The sequence below is a fragment of the Delphinus delphis genome, chromosome X (genome assembly GCF_949987515.2).
Source record: "Delphinus delphis chromosome X, mDelDel1.2, whole genome shotgun sequence".
NCBI lineage: Eukaryota > Metazoa > Chordata > Mammalia > Artiodactyla > Delphinidae > Delphinus > Delphinus delphis.
The window spans coordinates 88,397,114-88,416,082 of record NC_082704.1 but is presented as its reverse complement, the minus strand read 5'-3'; the positions used below and the strand labels follow the sequence as shown (position 1 = coordinate 88,416,082).

The 18,969-nt window shown below is 40.9% G+C and overlaps 1 protein-coding gene across 3 annotated transcripts in view; it reads left to right on the top strand.

The window, feature by feature from the left end:
* Window positions 1–4,268: 4,268 nt before the first annotated feature.
* The window catches only part of KDM6A (lysine demethylase 6A), a 210,006-nt gene continuing 195,305 nt past the window's right edge, over window positions 4,269–18,969 (top strand). For 2 of the 3 annotated variants that reach the window (XM_060002296.1, XM_060002297.1), the window contains exons 1-2: window positions 4,270–4,813; window positions 5,028–5,091. In XM_060002296.1, coding sequence (XP_059858279.1) covers window positions 4,644–4,813; window positions 5,028–5,091 — 234 coding nt within the window. In that variant the 5' untranslated portion in view covers window positions 4,270–4,643. Of the gene's footprint in view, window positions 4,814–5,027; window positions 5,092–18,969 lie in introns of all 3 variants that reach the window. The other variant, XM_060002295.1, reaches the window with a different exon arrangement.

Sequence of the window (18,969 nt, the reverse complement as noted above, 5' to 3'; positions counted from 1 at the left end):
CCAGTCTATTTTCTCTCTGTTGTTCAGATTGAGTAATTTCTATTGCTCTGTCTTGAAGATCTCTCTTTCCTTTATCCCCTCCATTCTGATGATGAGCCCATACATTGAGTTTTACATTGTGGTTATTATATTTTTCAGTTCTAAAATGTCCATTTGTTTCTTCTTTGTATATTCTATTTCTTTGCTGAAACTTCCCATTTCTCTGCTAAGACTTTCTGGTTTTTCATTTGCTTGGAATGGATTCATAATTGCCATTGAAACATTTTTATGACTGCTTTAAAATCCTTGGCAGATAACGTGAACATCTGATTCACCTTAGTGTTCACATCTGTTGATTGTCTTGTCTAATTAATGTTGGGGTTATCCTGGTTCTTGGTATGAGTGATTTTTCATTGAAACCTGGACATTGTGGGTATTATACATCTAAATATTGTGTTTTAGCAGGTCTCTTCTGACATCACTCTGTTGGGGAAGGGAAAGCACTGTGTTGTTACTGCCAGGTAGGAGTGGAAGTCCAAGTTCCCCAGTCAACCTTGATTGACGCTGGTGGAGGGGGAGGGTCTCCTTGTTACCACTGGGTGTGAATGAAATTTTGGCTCCCCACTAGGCCTCCCTTGATACCACCATGTCTGGAGGTGTAGGAGTGCCTCATTACTGTTCCCCACATTGCTTCCACTGACACCACGGGAGTGGTGGCTTTGTTACCACTGGGCACTGTAAAAGTTCTGACCCTCCAGGAGGCCTCCTCTGACACCACCTCAGCAAGGAAGGAGTGATGCCTCATTACTGCTGGGTGGGAGTGGAAGCCCAGGCTCCCCAGTGTGGTGGTGGTGGGTAGGATTTGGGATGCCTCACTACAGCTTGGTAAGGGTAGTCTAGGCTCCTGATGGGTGTGGCTTCTTCCAGAAGTCCCAAAACTATTCTGACAACTGAAGTTTTTGAAACAGGTGAAAGTCTGTCTGTACTTGGCTCCTTATCTCCCCTCAACTCTAACCCTATATTTATGTTTGTCATCAATGTGTTTGGACATGAGTTGGATAATCTTTATGACACCGGTAGGTGCAGGAAGAGCTGAATTTATTTTTGATCCTGATTTAAAGGATAAGTATACTTCTATTTATAAGACTAGATAAATCATGACTCTGTTACGTGACTTTTTATTGTATGCATAGGTTATGTGGCACTAACGATATAAATGAACTACGTATTCCTAAATAGTTCAGATTAACTATTTAGTTGCTTAAAAGGAGTTAAATTTATTTTCCTATAATTGAGTGGGCTTCTCCTCTGATATTAATTGATGGTACTTACATAAGTATTAACAGTGTTGCTACAAATGATGCCCTAACTAGTCCATAATTGGACTCAGCGTAACACAGATTTTATATATTTTTAAAACATTGATTTATCTATGCATATATTAGTCAAATCAACTTGGTAAATTAAAATTATTCTCCCCAGCTCCTAGTGTATTAAGTTATAATTATGAAACAAGAAGCAGTACTAAGAGATATAAGGTTTAATTTTAGAATAAAGAAGGAGAGATGTAGCAATGTTGGGGTTATATGCACAAACAAAAAGTATATTAGGACTGCCTAGTGTGTTGGGCTTATAGGGAGGTTGGGGAGGGATAAGGAGGAAGTGATTGGTAAGCTGACGATCAACACATTTAGAACCCAGAATGTGGAAAGCTAGAAAGGATTTTAGAAATACGAACCTTCCATTTTTTTTTTTTTTGAGGTCTTTCAATATTATGTGTCTGGCACTTTACCTACCTTACGGCATTAAATCTTCAAAATAATGTTGTAAAGTGTTAAAAAGATTTATCTTCTCTTTTTCACAGATGAGGGAACTGAAGCTCAAATTAGACTAACTTGTTGAAGGTCACCCAGCTGTCAAGTGGCAGAGTTAGGATTCGAACCTAGATCTGCATGATTCCACAGTTCATGCTCCTTTGGCTCAACTGCTCTGCCTCCCATATGGGTTTTCAGGTTCACTTTTCATAGAAATAATTGTTATAAAATCATCTATCCCACTTCGCCATTTCTCTCTCCAGTGAAGGACCTAAACCTTAGAGGCTACATACCTATTGTACATACATTTATATGATATAAACTATGCAAGATCTAAAAAATTACACAGTGATATAAGGACTATGTTACTGTATAAAAATTATCTCATGCTTCATGATGGACTGTAATTGGACTAGACACAGAATTCTGGCTTAGAGGATAAGTAACTTTCCCAAGGACACACAGCCTGTGCAGAGTAATAATTTGCATCCCGGTCTGCCTGACTTCGACCCCACACATTGCATCCACTCCATGCAATTCTGCTGCTATTACCTAGTAATGATTATGTAGTGAGAAAGAAGGTTTTGAGGGGTTGGAGGTGGGCAGCCTTATAATTCTTGGAAACGGCCTGAGTCAAGAACCACCAGCTCCAGGAAGACTGCCAAATACTGGCAGAATTTCTATCTCTGCTTGTGCAAGTCTAAGTGCGTGTGTGTGTGTGTGTGTGTGTGTGTGTGTGTGTGTGTGTATGGTGGTTTGTGGGGGGAGATAGTGGTGTCAAAATCTCCCAGGCTTTGAAGGTCATCTGTTGTGAGAAAGTTTACAATGCATGTGCTAATTTAGCTGCAGAAAATATTCAGCCCTGTATATTCACCCATTCAAGTAAAATGGAAGGAATGCCATAAAGAGTGGAAGAGGTGTTTCAGAGAAAGTAATTAAACCTGAAATATAATCCATATAAAACTATAGTTTGTTAGTCTAGTTACTAGTCTCAGGGGAACAATTTAAAACTGTGTGCAAAATCACACACAGTATGGGATTTCCATAGCTTCTCACTGAATACTGCTAGGATTACTGAGTCAGCACTGAATTGTCTTCCTTATAGTTTAACATCCAAGTTGAACATACCTTGTTTATTGGTTACATTATTGAAAATATAGAGTCCATGTCTATAAAGGAAACCTTGTCTTCGTATGTCCATTAATTTTTTTCCTATCCCTGAAGACTGGAGGTGTGCCCTGTAACAGATCTGATATATGAGACATATCTTATTAAATTTGTCTTTTGGACAGAGTAATAGACCGAACGCATGTTTTCTTTTTCTCCCAATTATACTATGGATTGAAAGGCAGACTAGTGACTTTTATTTGCACCTGTGACGCGGTCAGAACAAGAAAGTGTTACTGTTGTGTAAGACATGTTGTGGGAGGTAGAAAAGGGTTTTCTGGGCTGCAAGCTTCGCTGACTATCTTAATTATGCCTTCTCTCAGGCCTGTCTACAAGCAGCCCGAACTCTTCCATGAAGGCCCCACTGAGATCAGAGCAGTAGAAACCAACATCCTGGAGATCTCGCTTAATTTTTCGTCATTGCTTTTTCTTACAACACTATAATGAACTACTGATAAAACACAGGTAGCATGAAACTTTGGACCCAAAGTGCCGCCAACAGACCTTTGGCGGTGGGGAGCTATGGTCAGCGAGCCAGACCCCGGTGGGTGACTTTTCATTCCCTTCGGCCGGAGGTCAGGGGACCTTTCCCCCTTCACTTGGGGGGCGAGCGAGGGGATCGGGGCCGAGAGCGCACGCCTGGCCTAGGGCGGCGCCTGAGCCGCGGAGCAGGGGGCCAGCAGCCACTGCCCGAGTGCGCTCCTCGCGGAGGCCATTACTTCCAGCGGTGCCAAAAGTGGGCGCCTTCTTCGGAGGGCGGAGGTCAGGGGCCGTGCGCCGCCTCCCGGCGACGCGACCCTTATCAGGCCCTCCGGGGCCCGGGACCCCCGAAGCGCACGATGCCGGAGCCGCGGTCTGGGCCCACCACCTAGCTCCCGGGCAGGCAAAGGCCGTCCATGGTGTCCTCGCTCACTGCTCGCGCCCGCCGCGGGCGGTGCCGGACCTCGCCCTTCCCCACCGCTCCCCTCCCCCTCCCGAGCCCGCCGCGGCTCCCGAGGTGACACGGCCCGGACCTTCCATTCTCTGCCCCAGTGTATTTAACTGGCACAACCTAATCAGCTGCTCCCTCTCGAGGACAAACCCTTCCCTCGGACGGACGGGCCCAGCAGCCAACCACCGGCCAGAATTGGCGTGCGTCCCGCTCCCTGTCGGTGGGGGCCTCGGTGGGCGGGGCTCGGGCAGCTAGCAAGTTGAGTGGAGCCACGGCTGACGTGAGTCAACAAAGGTCACGTGAAGCGAGCGGGCCACGCTGATTGGCGGCGCCGGCCGGGTGGGGAGGGGGGGGTCACGGCGGCGGCGTGGGGTTCGCTGTGTGACACAATTACAACAACTTTGTGCTGGTGCCGGGGAAGTTTGTGTCTCCAACGAATCCCCCCCGCGTCCCTCAACCCCGCACGCTCCGGCCGTTCCCGCCATCTCCGCCCGTGGCTGCCCCTCGCCCGCTCCCGCGATGTGACCCTACAAGCCGAGCCGTCGCCGCTGCCGACTCGGGGGCTCTGCAGCCCCTGCCGCCGCCGCCTTCACTGCCGCCGCGTTGGGATTTTTCGTCGCTGCCGCCTGCGGCGGAGGAGGAGGCGGCGATAAAGTTGGTGTGCCGGTCCCGCGCGGAGACTGGGGGCGTCGTTGTGGGCCCCGGCCCGGGGGGAGGTGTCGGCGTCGGAGTTGTGAATTCGCTGCGTTTCCATGAAATCCTGCGGAGTGTCGCTCGCTACCGCCGCCGCCGCTGCCGCCGCCGCCGCCGCTTTCGGTGATGAGGAAAAGAAAATGGCGGCGGGAAAAGCGAGCGGCGAGAGCGAGGAGGCGTCCCCGAGCCTGACAGCCGAGGAAAGGGAGGCGCTCGGCGGACTGGACAGGTACGGGCTGCCGTCACCCGCCCGGTCGGCTCCGGACGGGTTGGCGCCGCTCTCCTGGGAGGCCGGAGCGCGGCTCGCCTCTGGCGGCGGCGGGGCGAGCACCTTGGCTTGGCGCTCTCTGTGCTGTAGCCGCCGCTGGGGCCTCGGGCTCGGGCAGGGATGGGTCGGTGGTGCTGTCGGACCTTTAACGAGCCGCGTGTGTCTCTCTCCACAGCCGCCTCTTCGGTTTCGTGAGGTTTCATGAAGATGGCGCCAGGACGAAGGCCCTGCTGGGCAAGGTAAGGCAGCTGCGGGCCGGAGCGCGGACACGGTCTCCCCGGCCGGCGCCCCGCTCGCCCCGAACCCCGCGGCCCCGCGGCCCGGCCGGCGCTCATTGTGGCCGCGAAGGAGGGCCGAGGGGCTTCCGGAAAACTATTTCCTGCTTCTGCTCCCCCCCTCCCCCCGCCCCCCACACACACCCCCGGATCCCTCACTCGCTCCCTTGCGAAATCGCCCTCTCCTCTCGTAGCTGGAGGAACAGAGACGGCAGCGCTTTGGGGCCGAGCTCAACTGGGTCGACAAAACTGCCTGTTATTTTACGGCTTTGGGAGGGGCGACCGATGATCGCTCCGAGGTGCCTGTTTAGGGTCAAGGGCTTGTAAATGTGTGCAGATTTCCCCGCATTTCCGACTTACTTGCCTCCCTTGGTTTTTATTCTTTTCCTCCAGGAAGGCTGTTCGGGAAGTCTACTGTTAACCCAACGTTTGGGGCTTTCTTGTGTCCCCGCTCCCAGAAGGGGGAAGTTGCAGTAGTTTAGGGCGGTGAAGAGTTTGCATGGGTCTGTTGTCATGCATCTCGAGGGGTATGGTGTTTTACCTGAAGTTAGGTGACTTGTTTACTTTTTGGGTCTTTCGGCCATAGAAATCCTGCAGTTACTTGTGAATGTGTTTTCTTCTTGGAGCCTCGTTTCCTGCGTGTCTGGCAGGGGAGGCCAGGGGGGAATTCGGGGTGCAGTTTCTGTTTATTTGTGTGGAAAGTTGTTGGCACTGTCATTTAGTTAAGTAATGGCTGCTCCTGTCGGCCCAAGATGGCGGGACAGGGTGGGAGGAGAAAGTGAAGGGGGGGGTTTGGGGGAGGGAGGAGAGGTAAACATGGAAATAAATAGTAGCGATGAATAGGCCTCTCCTTCGGAGTGTGTATCTCGGTGGTGTTTAATAAAAATTATCCAAGATTATTTGCATCTAGAATTCTTGTACCTTTCTCAAGCTTGGAAGCAGCATTCATAAGCCTGGTAAATGCTTATCAACCTGTAGCACATTTAGTTACCCACCCGTAAGCTATTGAACAAAGGCACTGGAGTCTCGATCTGTCTGCATCAGTTTGTGTCTCTTGACCAAAATCTGATCGAAATGATATTTGTATGCTTGCTTCTTAATTGGGACCATGAAACTTGGAGTGTGCTGGGATAGGTGTTGCATCCATTAAGACATTTGGTTTTCTAGCTGAAATCAGTGGCTTTGCATTTGACACCTAGCTTTATTGTTGCAATTGAGAAGGAAGTTTGAAATGACTAAAGCCTTGCATTTTATTCTTAAGTTGATTAAAAAAAAAATTTCGTTGTCCTAATTTTTGTCTGTAGTTTGGTTTAGGAGAGTCACTAATACCTTTTATCTGTAATTACACTTAGGTTTTTGTTTCAAAATAAGTGTAAGGGGTTTTGAATACAAATAATGACCAGAAAGCTAAACTGAAATAATCCTTTTCAGTAAGCCCAGTCCCTTTGACCCATAGAGAAAAGTTGAATTAAACTTTGACTATGTATTAATTGGCTTCATTAAAATTATTGCTGGAAAAATGAATAGCGACTAGCTCTGAAATGATTTAAACACAAATGACCTAAGCTTTGAAATTTGTTTCAACCTGAGTATTTAAAATATTTTATTTAAAAATACTTCACTACTGTCAGAGTTGTCATTCCAAAAGATTAAGCAAAATATTTAAATTTAAGGAGCATTATTTTATTTTGGAGTGATTATTGCCGATCTAATAGGAGGTTGGTAAAACTGTTTGCAAGATAATACATTTGGAAAAGTTTGGCCAAGGCTACGGCTTTTGGTTATGGTAATGAAGAAATAAATGGAATCTGATGTTCTACGTGGATAATGTGTAAAATGCTAGTTGATTTCATGTCTCAGAATGCTTGTATTTAGATGGATTCACAGTGGATTGTGCTTAACATTGTATTTCAGATTGTAATATTGAACCCTGCAGTTATTATGCACTACTGAGTTTAAATTGTAAAAGAACTGAACATTTTCAGGTATTTCTTTGTGCAAGTGCAATACTTTCTTGATGTTTGAATAAGCAACATCTTATAAATGAGAAACTTGCGAAGCTTCATTATGTTTTGTGGAAGAATGAAGGCTTCATAAAATACTGGGTAATTTGATTACTAAATGTTTTGTGGAACTAAAGAAAAAAGGTTCTTCATTACTTCAGACCCCATGCTTGTGAGGTCCTACCTATTTAGGTCAAGGCTTCTTAGCCTTAACATTAAAATAAAACATTCTAGAGAATGTGCTTGCAACCGCATGCAATTCATGGTTGCGTCCTTGTGAGCTCGAACATACCAGTGAAATGTGTAATGTAAAGCTTGATATTATATAACCTCGCACCATGTGTTTGAATTGGATTCTGAATAGAATGAAGGAGCTGGAGTCCTGCTATAGGAAGTATTGAATTATTTAGTGTCATCCATCTTTTGCACAGCCCTGGTAAACAGTATGTTTTTTGTGGAATGTTGAGCTGTGTTAGTTTCAGAATTCTTATTGTCTGAAAGTCTTAAAAATAAGAGTTGGCTTTTCTTTGTTGGGGTAGGTTCCGGCTACTTACCTAAGAGCAGATACTGGAATTAAATAACTCCCAGGATTCTCTTTTTAGCGATGATTTTTCTCATTACCACCCCCTCACCCCAACCCCCCCAACAAATTTAGTCTGCACCTTGTATAACTTTTTTTTTTGACAGAAATGTAGCTATTACTACTTGCTTTCAAAAATTCTTATTCCTATATATTATTGGATCTTCTTTCAAGTTTTTGAAGTTAAATTAGTAGGTTTTAAAAAAGGTTAACTCTTGACTTAAAAGATTTGGAAAGTTTAAAACATTTAATAATAACTGTCTCTTACTTGCCTCTAAACTCGTATGTACCTTTTCTAGGTGAGAATACTTTGTCTAAACTGCTGATTTCTCGTAGTCTCTGAATGCATTTGTGAGATTAATTTATATTGGAGTCATTGAAAGAATTTTTGTTTGAATGATTGCCGTTTGATATACAGTGCTTGGGGTTTTGGATGAAAAAGAAATTAGTAATACAGTATATTATTTTGCAGTAATACCTTTAAAATATTTTTAAAAGATTGTAAACAGCAAGTGGTTGCTTAATCAGAGTTCTTGAAATATAGCTGATTTTGATTACTTTTCTCTTTAAACTAATGCTGACCATCTTTTGGTAACATAATTCAGTATTCTTATTTTTTTAATTATAGTGGAGTTACTGAAAAGTAATTAAAAAGTGAAACATTTTAACAGAAATTAACTATGGTGACACTTTCAGTACATTTTTGAAAATCTTTTGGATTAATCTTGTTTTCAGATTAATCTTGTTTTCAGTTAATAAGGATTTGAGTTAAAAAATAATATGTAGTAATATGTAGCATGAATATAGTAATACTATATGTATTTATAGTAGTTATATAATGCTAAAGGGTTGGGGAATCTTTTGTCAGGGAACTATTGCTAAAATACATAGGTGTTCACTTTGAGGTATCTATGTCATCTTTAAGTTTGTATTAAATACTCTTATTGGGATTTTTTTTCTTTTGTAATTCTTTTAATCAATAGAAAGATTATGTAGAATACCTAGAAGTAGTTATGGATTGTTTACCATTTTAAAATATATGTGTCTAAGAAAAATAAAATGTATGTGCTTTTTTTCCTAGGAGATAATTAGTATGAAAATAGCTGGAATTTAAAATTTTGGGGGCAGTGGAAGTAGTTTCAGGTCCATTAAAGCATGTATTTTCCTAAATTTGGTTCACTTGCATGTAGATGGTAAGGGAAAATTATTAGGTTAGTTGTAGAGGTGGCTTTTTTATACTATAATATTTGGATGTTGATGTTTAAAATTATGCTATATTATGTGTGTGTTTTGTTTGCTGGCACTTAAAGGAATATATTCATTTCCAGTGCTAAAGGAGATTAGTGTTTGGGTTACAAAAGTAACCACAGAATAATGTCATACTTTTTTGTTTGAAAATTAGGTCTTTAATATGATGCATCTTAAAAAGTATTTTCTACTTTGGAAAGTTGTCTTGTAAACAATTATAGTCATTATTATTTATCCGGACAAAGTCTCATGCAGTTACTATACATTTCCTAAGATTTTGTTACGTTCCTGGTAATAAAGCTATAGTAAGAGATTATAGAAAATGCTTGCTTATCTGGCCACACATTAGAATTGCAGGAATATAAACATGTGCTTTTTTAAGCTCTGAACTGCGCCCCCCCCCCCCGCCCCGCCCCAATAGCTCTTTCCGTAGACTCGGTTACAAATTGAAATGAGTAGGGGACATTTGGCTGCCACTTCTATATATTTCAGGTTGTTAAGAAAAACTGTGTGAGACGTGAGTTGCTGTGATGTAGATGGTAAAGTGGAATGGTGGGCCATGCGCTTTGAACCAAGGTGAAGGTTCAGTGCTTGGCTAGCTACAGAGTAAAAATATCTTTTTCTGACTTGATTATGTAACATTTAGTTTTTATTTATGTAATACCAGTATTATTTTGCAGATTTGAAAAGGTTATTTTTGGTTAAGTTTATTTTACTTTGAAACTCATTTTGATGCTTTGAGCTCTTTGAAATTGATGTTAGTGACTGCATTATTAATATTTTTAAAATGTATCCAGAGAACTAATTTATGTTACAAAAACACCACTAGATTGTCTAAGAATTGAAATGGTGGTTAGGTTATTTAAGATCCACATGTATTTGTAGACTAGTTAATTAATGGAGTTTATTTAATGAATATATAACTGACAGTCTTATGTACTCATACTGAAGCTTCACATATAATTGTATCAGTTTTCTATACTGGTTTGTAATTTGTCGATAGTAAATTAGAGCAACAAATATTTGAGTACACTGAATGCAAGTCTTCTATGCAGGGAATATGAAGATAACATAGATATCCCTTGTCTGCATTGAAAACTTACAGTTCCCTAAAAGGGGGAGATAAGTATAAGGATGACTATCACAAAAACATCAGTGGCAGAAGAAAAGTGTGAAGTATCCTGAAAGCTTTTGATAAAGGTCAGTTTAACAATTTACAAGTTAGAATGGCTCTTTCTTTTTTTGCCACCCATAAAAAAACATTGATTAGCAAGCATGCACAAAAGCAGTCACAGGAACCTGTTGGTGAAGCTTGACGACGGAAGTCCCAGCTCTTTGTCCTTGTAGGTAGTCTATCAAGGACCTTGCTGGAAAGGTGCTTTGGAGGCACATGTAGCAATATGTTAGCAGCAGTAGGCATTAGCCCCAGAATCACCTGATCAGTGGTGGAACACAAGGCTGAATGGGACTCTTAGAGTATGTGTGCACTCTGGAGAGTATTGAGATCCTAGATTTGCTGATTCTTAGACCCTGTTCATGCAGAGGTGGAGACGCCTTTACAGTATTTCTAGCCAAGCCACATTAACTTGGACATCGTTTATTTCACTGATGAAAACGTACTTCTGACATTCCTTATGCTACCTAACACATTCTCCTGACTGAAGTAAAGGCAGGAGAACCATTACCTTTGTAGAGTGCTGTCATGGCGCCTGTCTTCCTCATGTCTCTCATTTTTAGATTTAACTATTCTGGACTGTGTATTCCTGATTTGCGAATTTCAAATGTTAACTGACAGCCCCTGGATTTTAGATTATTGGAATTAACTTCAAAAGTTAACTGATAGTTGCTAGGTTAAAATTAATGAAAGCACATGCGACTCACTGTATCCTGATGTGTATTTCATTTAATTTTTTTCTTAAAACATTTAATGAGAATTTATATTATGTAACATTCTGTGTCAGACATTTAAAACTCAATTATTTCATTCAGTTTTTGTAATATGAGTTAAATGGGGGGGGATTCACATTTGTGAGATAATTGCACAGTGGCTTCTGGGCTAGCTTAATTTACAGATAGCCTTTTCCATTTATCTAGGCATATGTTTCAACAAATTATGCACTTTGAACACCAGACCCCAGAAGAGAAAGAAAGACCCGGCTCTTAGCTCCTCATGCTGCGGACTCTTGTGATCTGCACCTTCTTTCCCTAGATGGGTAGTGCTGGAGACGGGCAGGACATTGATGGCTCCTGCAAAAACAACACTATTTGCTTTCTTGGATCCCCATTTTCAGTTAGTTTACTCTTGGGGCAGTTGTAAATTGAGTTTCAAAGTTCTATCCTAGATTGGGCCTCAGTAGAAGGTCTCGTTGATAGGGTGGGGCTTATTTCTTGATTGTTTCTTGGAGATGGTGTTTCTTGACTTCTTTATCAGCAAGGAATCTTTTAATTTTGTTTAGGAACACATGATTTAAAATCAGATTTTAGCTTTTAGCATATGTTCAAAGGTTTATCTGCTGTGTGTTCTGTCCCTCTCTGATCTCATTTTGTAGTAATATTTACCTTTGTTATGAGTTCCTAACTTGAGATCCTTGAATTGAGTGTTCATGGGTCAGTTTAGGAAATTCTCTGACAAAGTTTTGGAAGGATACTCAAGAAGTATTTGAATAGTGATCATCTTGGAGTACAAAGCGGCTCTAGGGTGAGGAGGAGGGGAGATTTTATTATTTTTTATTTTTTAAATTTTTATTTATTTATTTATTTTGGCTGCTTTGGGTCTTCCTTGCTGCACACGGGCTTTCTCTAGTTGTGATGAGCGGGGGCTGCTCTTCATTGTGGTGCGCTGGCTTCTCATTGCGATGGCTTCTCTTGTTGCGTAGCATGGGCTCTAGGCATGTGGGCTTCAGTAGTTGTGGCACGCAGGCCCAGTAGTTGTGGCGCACGGGCCCAGTTGCTCTGCAGCACGTGAGATCTTCCCGGACTAGGGCTCAAACCCGTGTCCCCTGCATTGGCAGGCGGATTCTTAACCACTGTGCCACCAGGGAAGCCCCAGGAGGAGAGATTTTAAACAGATTTCTGTACCACTGTGGGCTTTTTTTGTTGTTGTTATTTTAACCATAGACATTCATTACCTTAAAAATAATAAAATAAGCACACTGATAGTGAGTATGCCAGAATTATATTTTGGTTGATTAAAGATGGATTTTACACTATAGTGTGTAGTTAGAGATACCTGTGAATACCTTGTTGTCACGTTGGGATACTTCTCGTCTTGATGGTCCTTCAGTGGGGATAGGGGTAAATGAAGTAGAGGTGTGTACCCTATTTGGTCCTATTTCTTTTTTTCTTTTTGCTGCCCTCAGCCTGGTCCTATTTCCTTGCATTTTATTTACATGGCTTTGTTATAGTTGCTGTACTCATTCTTCATTTTGGTCTTTAGCATCTGTTTCATTGATGACTTTATTTTTGGGCCTGAGTTGGCCTGGGCTTACATTTGGGACCTAATTAAAAACTGTAACCTGGAAGGGTGGGAGTAATCTCTTATTTAGACAGTTTTAGGTTTCTCAGCCAAGTTATGGCCGTTTGCCACTTTCTTCTATAAGGTTTTGTTTATTTTCTCTTACCTGTTTCTTCCTTTTATTATATCTTTTCTGTACTTCTCTACATTGCTAAGACTGACATCATTCTGTTGTGAATGTGTTCCTGTATTCTTTTTGTGGTTTTGTCTGTAGTAGTATTTTGTCTGTGTTAGAGTAAATAAAAGATGCTACTGCTAAGTTTATTCTCAGGAAGAAGGTTGGCCTTTGTTATAGTTAAGAGTATTATATGAGGTCATCTAATTTATTTTAATTTAGAACAATGGAAGAAACCTTTTAGATAAAGCATTGTTTTTAAACTAGATCTATTACATTATGTTCGTTAGATCTTTCTCTTTTTTAAAGAAACAGTGTATTAGGGAAAATTTCCAACATTTTCAAAAGCAGAGAAAATCAACCAACCAACCCTCACCAGTCATTACCCAGCTTCAACAATTTTCAACTCGTAACCAGTCTTGTTTCATCTGTATTTTGCCCCTCACTACCATTATTGTGAAGGAAATCTCAGATATCAGTCACATCATTTAATCCTTAGCTATTTCAGTTTGTCTCTGAAACATAGCCACAGTGCCTTTATTACACATAAAATAAGTTCTTAATATCAAATATCCATGGGCCTTGATTTTTTTTTGCCATTTGGAAGCTAAGAATTAGTTGCTTGGGAAATGAGTTGAAAGCAGATATTTAGCTGAATATATGTGAGTTTATTTGTATTTTAATATTGTGGTAGAATTCTGTAATAGAATATTACATAATATGTGACAGAAGAGAGAATTTTTCCTAAGAACTTTATGAATCTTAGTTGCTTGAGTCTGTTTGGATAGTTTATATATTTAGGGAAAATTTATTTATTTAAAAGAATTATTTTATTTATTTTTGGCTGCGTTGGGTCTTCGTTGCTGTGCGCGGGCTTTCTCTAGTTGCGGAGAGCGGGGGCTGCTCTTCATTGCGGTGCGTGGGCTTCTCATTGCGGTGGCTTCTCTTGTTGTGGAGCACGGGCTCTAGAGTGCAGGCTCAGTAGTTGTGGCTCACGGGCTCAGTAGTTGTGGCGCACGGGCTTAGTTGCTCCATGGCATGTGGGATCTTTCCTGGACCAGGGCTCGAACGTGCCCCCTGCATTGGCAGGCGGATTCTTAACCACTGCGCCACCAGAGAAGCTCGGAAAATTTGTTTTTAAGATACAGTAGTTAAGTGTTTTAGGTTTTTGAATTTCAGGTGTCAGAATGAGAAGTAGAAAAGCTTTTACTTTGCTTGATTGATTTGTGAGACGTTTGCTGAACTGCTGTGAGTGAGGGACTGTGCCAAGTCCTGGGGCAACAAGTAATACTTGGCCCCTGCCCCTGCAGTCTGTGGAGAGAGATGGGCAGACGGAGTGACCATATGATGTAGTAAGTACCATAATCAAGGTATATGCAAAGTGCTGTGAGCTCTCAAATGATGGAACAATTAAAACATTTAAAACTTTTGATTATGGGTAATTTAAGCTACCCACACAAATTCCCAACGTTTTGGAGCAGTTAGTTTAGACTGGAGAAGTGGGTAAGAGAAACTGCACAAAAATATAATGACATTTTGGCCGTGGTTATCAAACACGAATAGAAAGAAGTTGAGCAAGAGGAAAAAGAAGGTAGAGTTGGAGGTATGAAGTTAAATGGTGTTTGAGGAATTTTGAATAATTTAGTGTGGACAGAGAGAGGGTAGGGTGTCTTAGTGGGATTGGGAGGAGGTAATTGAGCATGTGAAGGCCCCCATCACTGTAGGCCATAGGAGGTTTTGGGGAGTCATTGAACTCAACTCTCTAATCAGGGGAAGTGACATGACCAGAAGTAGATTTTCTGGGAATATTATTGGCTACAGTGAGAGATAAAGTGGAGGGGAAAGGAACCTAGTTGTGAAGTACTGATGGATAGATAGCACTGCATGGATTTTAGAGTAGAATTCTGCTTCTGCCACTTACTAGATATATGATCTTTGGGCAAATTATTTCATTTTTCAGAGGCTCAGTTTTCTCATCTGTAAAATGGAAGTGGTAATAGATTTCTGGCAGGCTATTGCATTTTGTGTTAGGAAAAAAAGATAATGTAAAATGCCTGGCATTGGGCCTGGTGTGGAAGGTGCTCAGTACAAGATATATGTTATCATCTTGGAAAAGACAATTTTTAAAGTGAGGCTGTAGTTGAGGAATGAGGGGGGAGATAGAGGCAGATTTGAGATCTCTTGAAAACACCCTTCCCTGACTTTCCTAACATCTGACTACTTTGGCTTTATTTCTGCATCTCTGACCACATCTCAGTCTCCTTTGCAAGGAGATTCTGTTCTAGATCTTTTTTACTCTGTCTGCTCCCAAGTTGCATGTATACTTGACTGCCACTTGATTACTTCACCTGGGTATCTTGAAGGCATCTTAAACTGAACATATGCAAGCTGAATTTATGATTGTCTTTGATGTTCCTTGTCTTAGTAAATAGCGCTTACCACTACCCTTGCCAGAAACCTTAGTCATTTTTAACTCCTCTTTTTCTTAACTTTTCACATCCTAACAGTCACCGTATCTTGACGTTTCTACATCTTAAATTTCAAATCTGTTTGTTTTTCTCCATCCTCACTGCAACCATTCTAAAATTGCAGCCATGATCCTATCTTTCTTTTGAAATACCTTCATGCAGCTTTTTTGAATACACAGTGAATACTTGTGCAGAATACTTGTGCAGAGTACAAAATTGAAAAGTTACATAAAGGATGTTGCAGTAAAATGAAAATCTCTCTTCCACACCATCTCCCAGTTATTTAGTTCCTCTTCTCAGGCAGCCATTGATAACAGATTTGCTGGGTAACTTCATATTTCAACACCTGTATATTCTGTTGTATTTTTTTCCCACACAAATGAGATACTGTATACAAGTTGTTAAAATGCTTTGTTAATTTTGCTGCTTGCCATATGAAAATATTACTTGTTTTTATATCGAATTGTCTTGGGTTTGAGAGTTCTTTCATTCAAGTAGTGAGATGTTGTTGAGGCGATCGGTTTGGGTGATGAAGTTATTTTGATCTTGAGGTTCTGTCACTCCTTTTATATAGGGTATGAAAGGTAGAAATTCTTCAACATGCAAAAGTTTTATTTGAAAGTATGTTCACATGTGTTTTACTAAGATAGCAGTTGCTTAATTTTATATGCCGTGAACTGTCAGTTGGAATAAGTAGCAAAATTTGCCTTCACATTTTGGTTTTATTGGTGTGACTGATTATCAGTCTCCGTGAATACTAATTTTTTTTTTTTTTTTTTGCGGTACACGGGCCTCTCACTGCCGTGGCCTCTCCCGTTGCGGAGCACAGGCTCCGGACGCGCAGGCTCAGGGGCCATGGCTCATGGGCCCAGCCGCTCCGCGGCATGTGGGATCTTCCCGGACCGGGGCACGAACCCGTGTCGCCTGCATCGGCAGGCGGACTCTCAACCACTGCGCCACCAGGGAAGCCCCGTGAATACTAATTTAATTTACTTACCTGAATGTTTAAAGAAGTAGCCATAGTTTATACTACTTAGTATCTTATATTTGCAGGAGTCATTCACCTTCTTGACTTATTCTTAGTTTTTATTATATAAAAGGAAACGTAGGTAAAGTTGTATTCTTGATTAGTTATAAACAGTACAGGGCCTAGTGTGTTACTAACTTATAGCAGAATATCTTTATTTTCATTATAGATTGACTGGCGGTGGAGTTAGAACAATGGTACGTTAGTTTTTTGAGGTTATTAACCACTTGAGGGTCAGTGTAGCTGTATACATTTTGTATATGATTTTGGGGAGTGTTTGGTACCCTTTGAAGCCCAACTGTGGACTCCAGTATTTTCAGTTAGTTTACTTTATTCTTGGGTAGAGGTGTTAACAGTAGGAGTGTGTTGAGAAGAAAGAAAAGCTTTAGTACCACTGGATTGGTTAGGTTTAGATGGTATGGATTTTACCACACAGTTTTGTGGTGGTCTATGACCACTTCACATATTCTCTCCAGTTCTCCTCTATTCATTATAAGGGTGCTAGGGGAAGAGAATGTGGACTGATCCCTAGAGAACTTATTGCTCTAACTGGAAAAATAGGTGTAAGCACATACTCCCTTAACATAGTTAATATTTCCTCAGCCTGGGTGCTCAAAATGCTGGCTTGATTGGGAGGCTATGTGATATACTGGGAAGAACAGTGGATCAGAAAGCTGAAGACTGGTGTTTGAGTCTGCTGCCTACTTTGTGAAGTTGCTTAATTCTTATGGTCCCCAGTTTCACCGTCTGTTAAGATGAGCGGCTAGGGATTAAGAATTTCCAAAGTGACTGTCTAGCATCAGAATTCTAGGTGGTGGTTCATTTGTATTTTTAGGATTGACTCATTTCTTAAAGATTTTGACCCAGAAGGAGGGCACAGTTCTGGATTGTAATTTTCTTCGATTTCAGCCTCAAGGCTTCAAGACCAGAAACGAATGCAGGCACATAATGGAACTGAGAGTTGTATGTTTTTGTTAGTCTCACATGATAAATTATTCAGTTAGTCTTTGATTTGAAAGTTGGCCTTATTTATTAATGGTTAGTGTTTTGACTTCTCCAAATTATTTATTTCTTATAGTTGGGATAGTTATTTCTTAGGTCAGATCTGATGTTTCTAATTCTAGAAGATGGGTATAATCACTGTGTAATTTACCTGTTTCCTAGGAACTCATGACAGGGCTAAATGAATTCTCAGATGTGAATTGATAAGAAATGTCATATTGGATACGTACTGTTAGGTACTGGGCATTTGTTACAAGGATGAGTAAGGCCCCTCAGTTTCCCTAAAAGTAGCAAGAATTGGCATTGAGGCATTTTCTGATCTATTGAATGTAAACTTCTATTGTTGAATTTTGCTCTGTGTGTGTGTGTGTATATGTGTATGAGTATATTATGATTATGTTTTTATTGTAAGCCTGTCAGTTAAAAAGATAGACTTGGAGTTTGTAAGTTAGATTCAGGGTATAACTCTTAAGGGGAAACATTTTTTGTAACACTTTTTCAAAGTATTTATCTATAAATGGATAGATAAATGAAGTGGGTCTTCTGTCATTGAAGATGTTCAAGTTTGCTGATTGACACTACTTGGCCAGGATGTTGTAGACAGCATTCAGATATCAAAGGATAACATTTACTGTTAAGTTATCTGTAAATATTATCCAACCCTTCAATAGTCATGATTCTGTGAGAAGAGGTAGCTGGGTCCTGAAAATCTGAAGGAAAAGATGGAGTCCTTACTAATCTGATGTATGTTTTTTGGCTCTTGCTTTGTTTTTTTGGACTTCGTTGTCCTTACAGAAGTGGACAGACAGGTGACAGATTGGCTATCATGAATACATTTCTGTAAATGGAAAGTTTTTTCTATTGGCTTTTTAAAAATTGACTTTATTTTGAAATAACTGTAGATTCACCTTGCAGTTTTAAGTAATAACAGATCTGGTACAATATCACGACCAGGATATTGACATTGATACAGTCAAGGTACAGACCTGTTCATCACCACAAGTATCCATCATGTTGTCCTTCATAGCCATATTCACCCCCCCCTCCCCAGTTCCTAACCCCTGGCAAGCACTGATCTGTTCCCCGTTTCTATAGTTTTGTCATTTGAAGAATGTTATATAAATAGGATCAACAGTATGTATCCTTTTGGCATTACCATTTTTCACTCAGCAGAACTCCCTGGAGATTAATCCAAGTTGTTGTATGTATAGTTTGTTCCTTTTTATTGCTGAGTATTATTCCATGTTATTGAAGTACCACAGTTTCTTTAACCATTTACCCATTGAAGGATGTCTTGAGTTACTTTTAGTCTTTGGCTATTGCAAATAAAGCTGCTATGAACATTTGTGTGCAGGTGTTTTTGTGAACATAAGTTTTCTCTGGGATAAATGCCCAAGAGTACCCAAGAGTATATTTGCTGATAGTTGCTTGTTTAGTCTTACAAAAAAAATGCCGAAGTATTTTCCAGAGCAGCTCTACCATTTTACATTCCCATCAGCAGTTCCCACCAGTGTTCTAGCTTTGTTGCACCTTTGCCAGCCTTTGGTGGTATTACTGTTTTTTATTTTCCACATTCTGATAGGTGTGTATTGATAGCTCATTGTGGTTTTATTTTGCATTTCCCTAAAGGCTAGTGATGTTAAATATCCTTCATGTCCTTCTTTGCCATCTGAATAGCCTCTTTGGTGAAATGTCTATTCATGTCTTTTGGATTATTGATTTGAGACCTTTCCTTTTCTCTGATGTACAGATTTAGTGCTATAAGTTTTTATTTCAGTACTACTTTAGTTGTGTACCACATATTCTTATATGTTGTATTTTCATTCAGTTTTATGTCTTTTTAAGTTTCTTCTTCAGGTTTCCTCTTTGATCCATGGAGTATTTA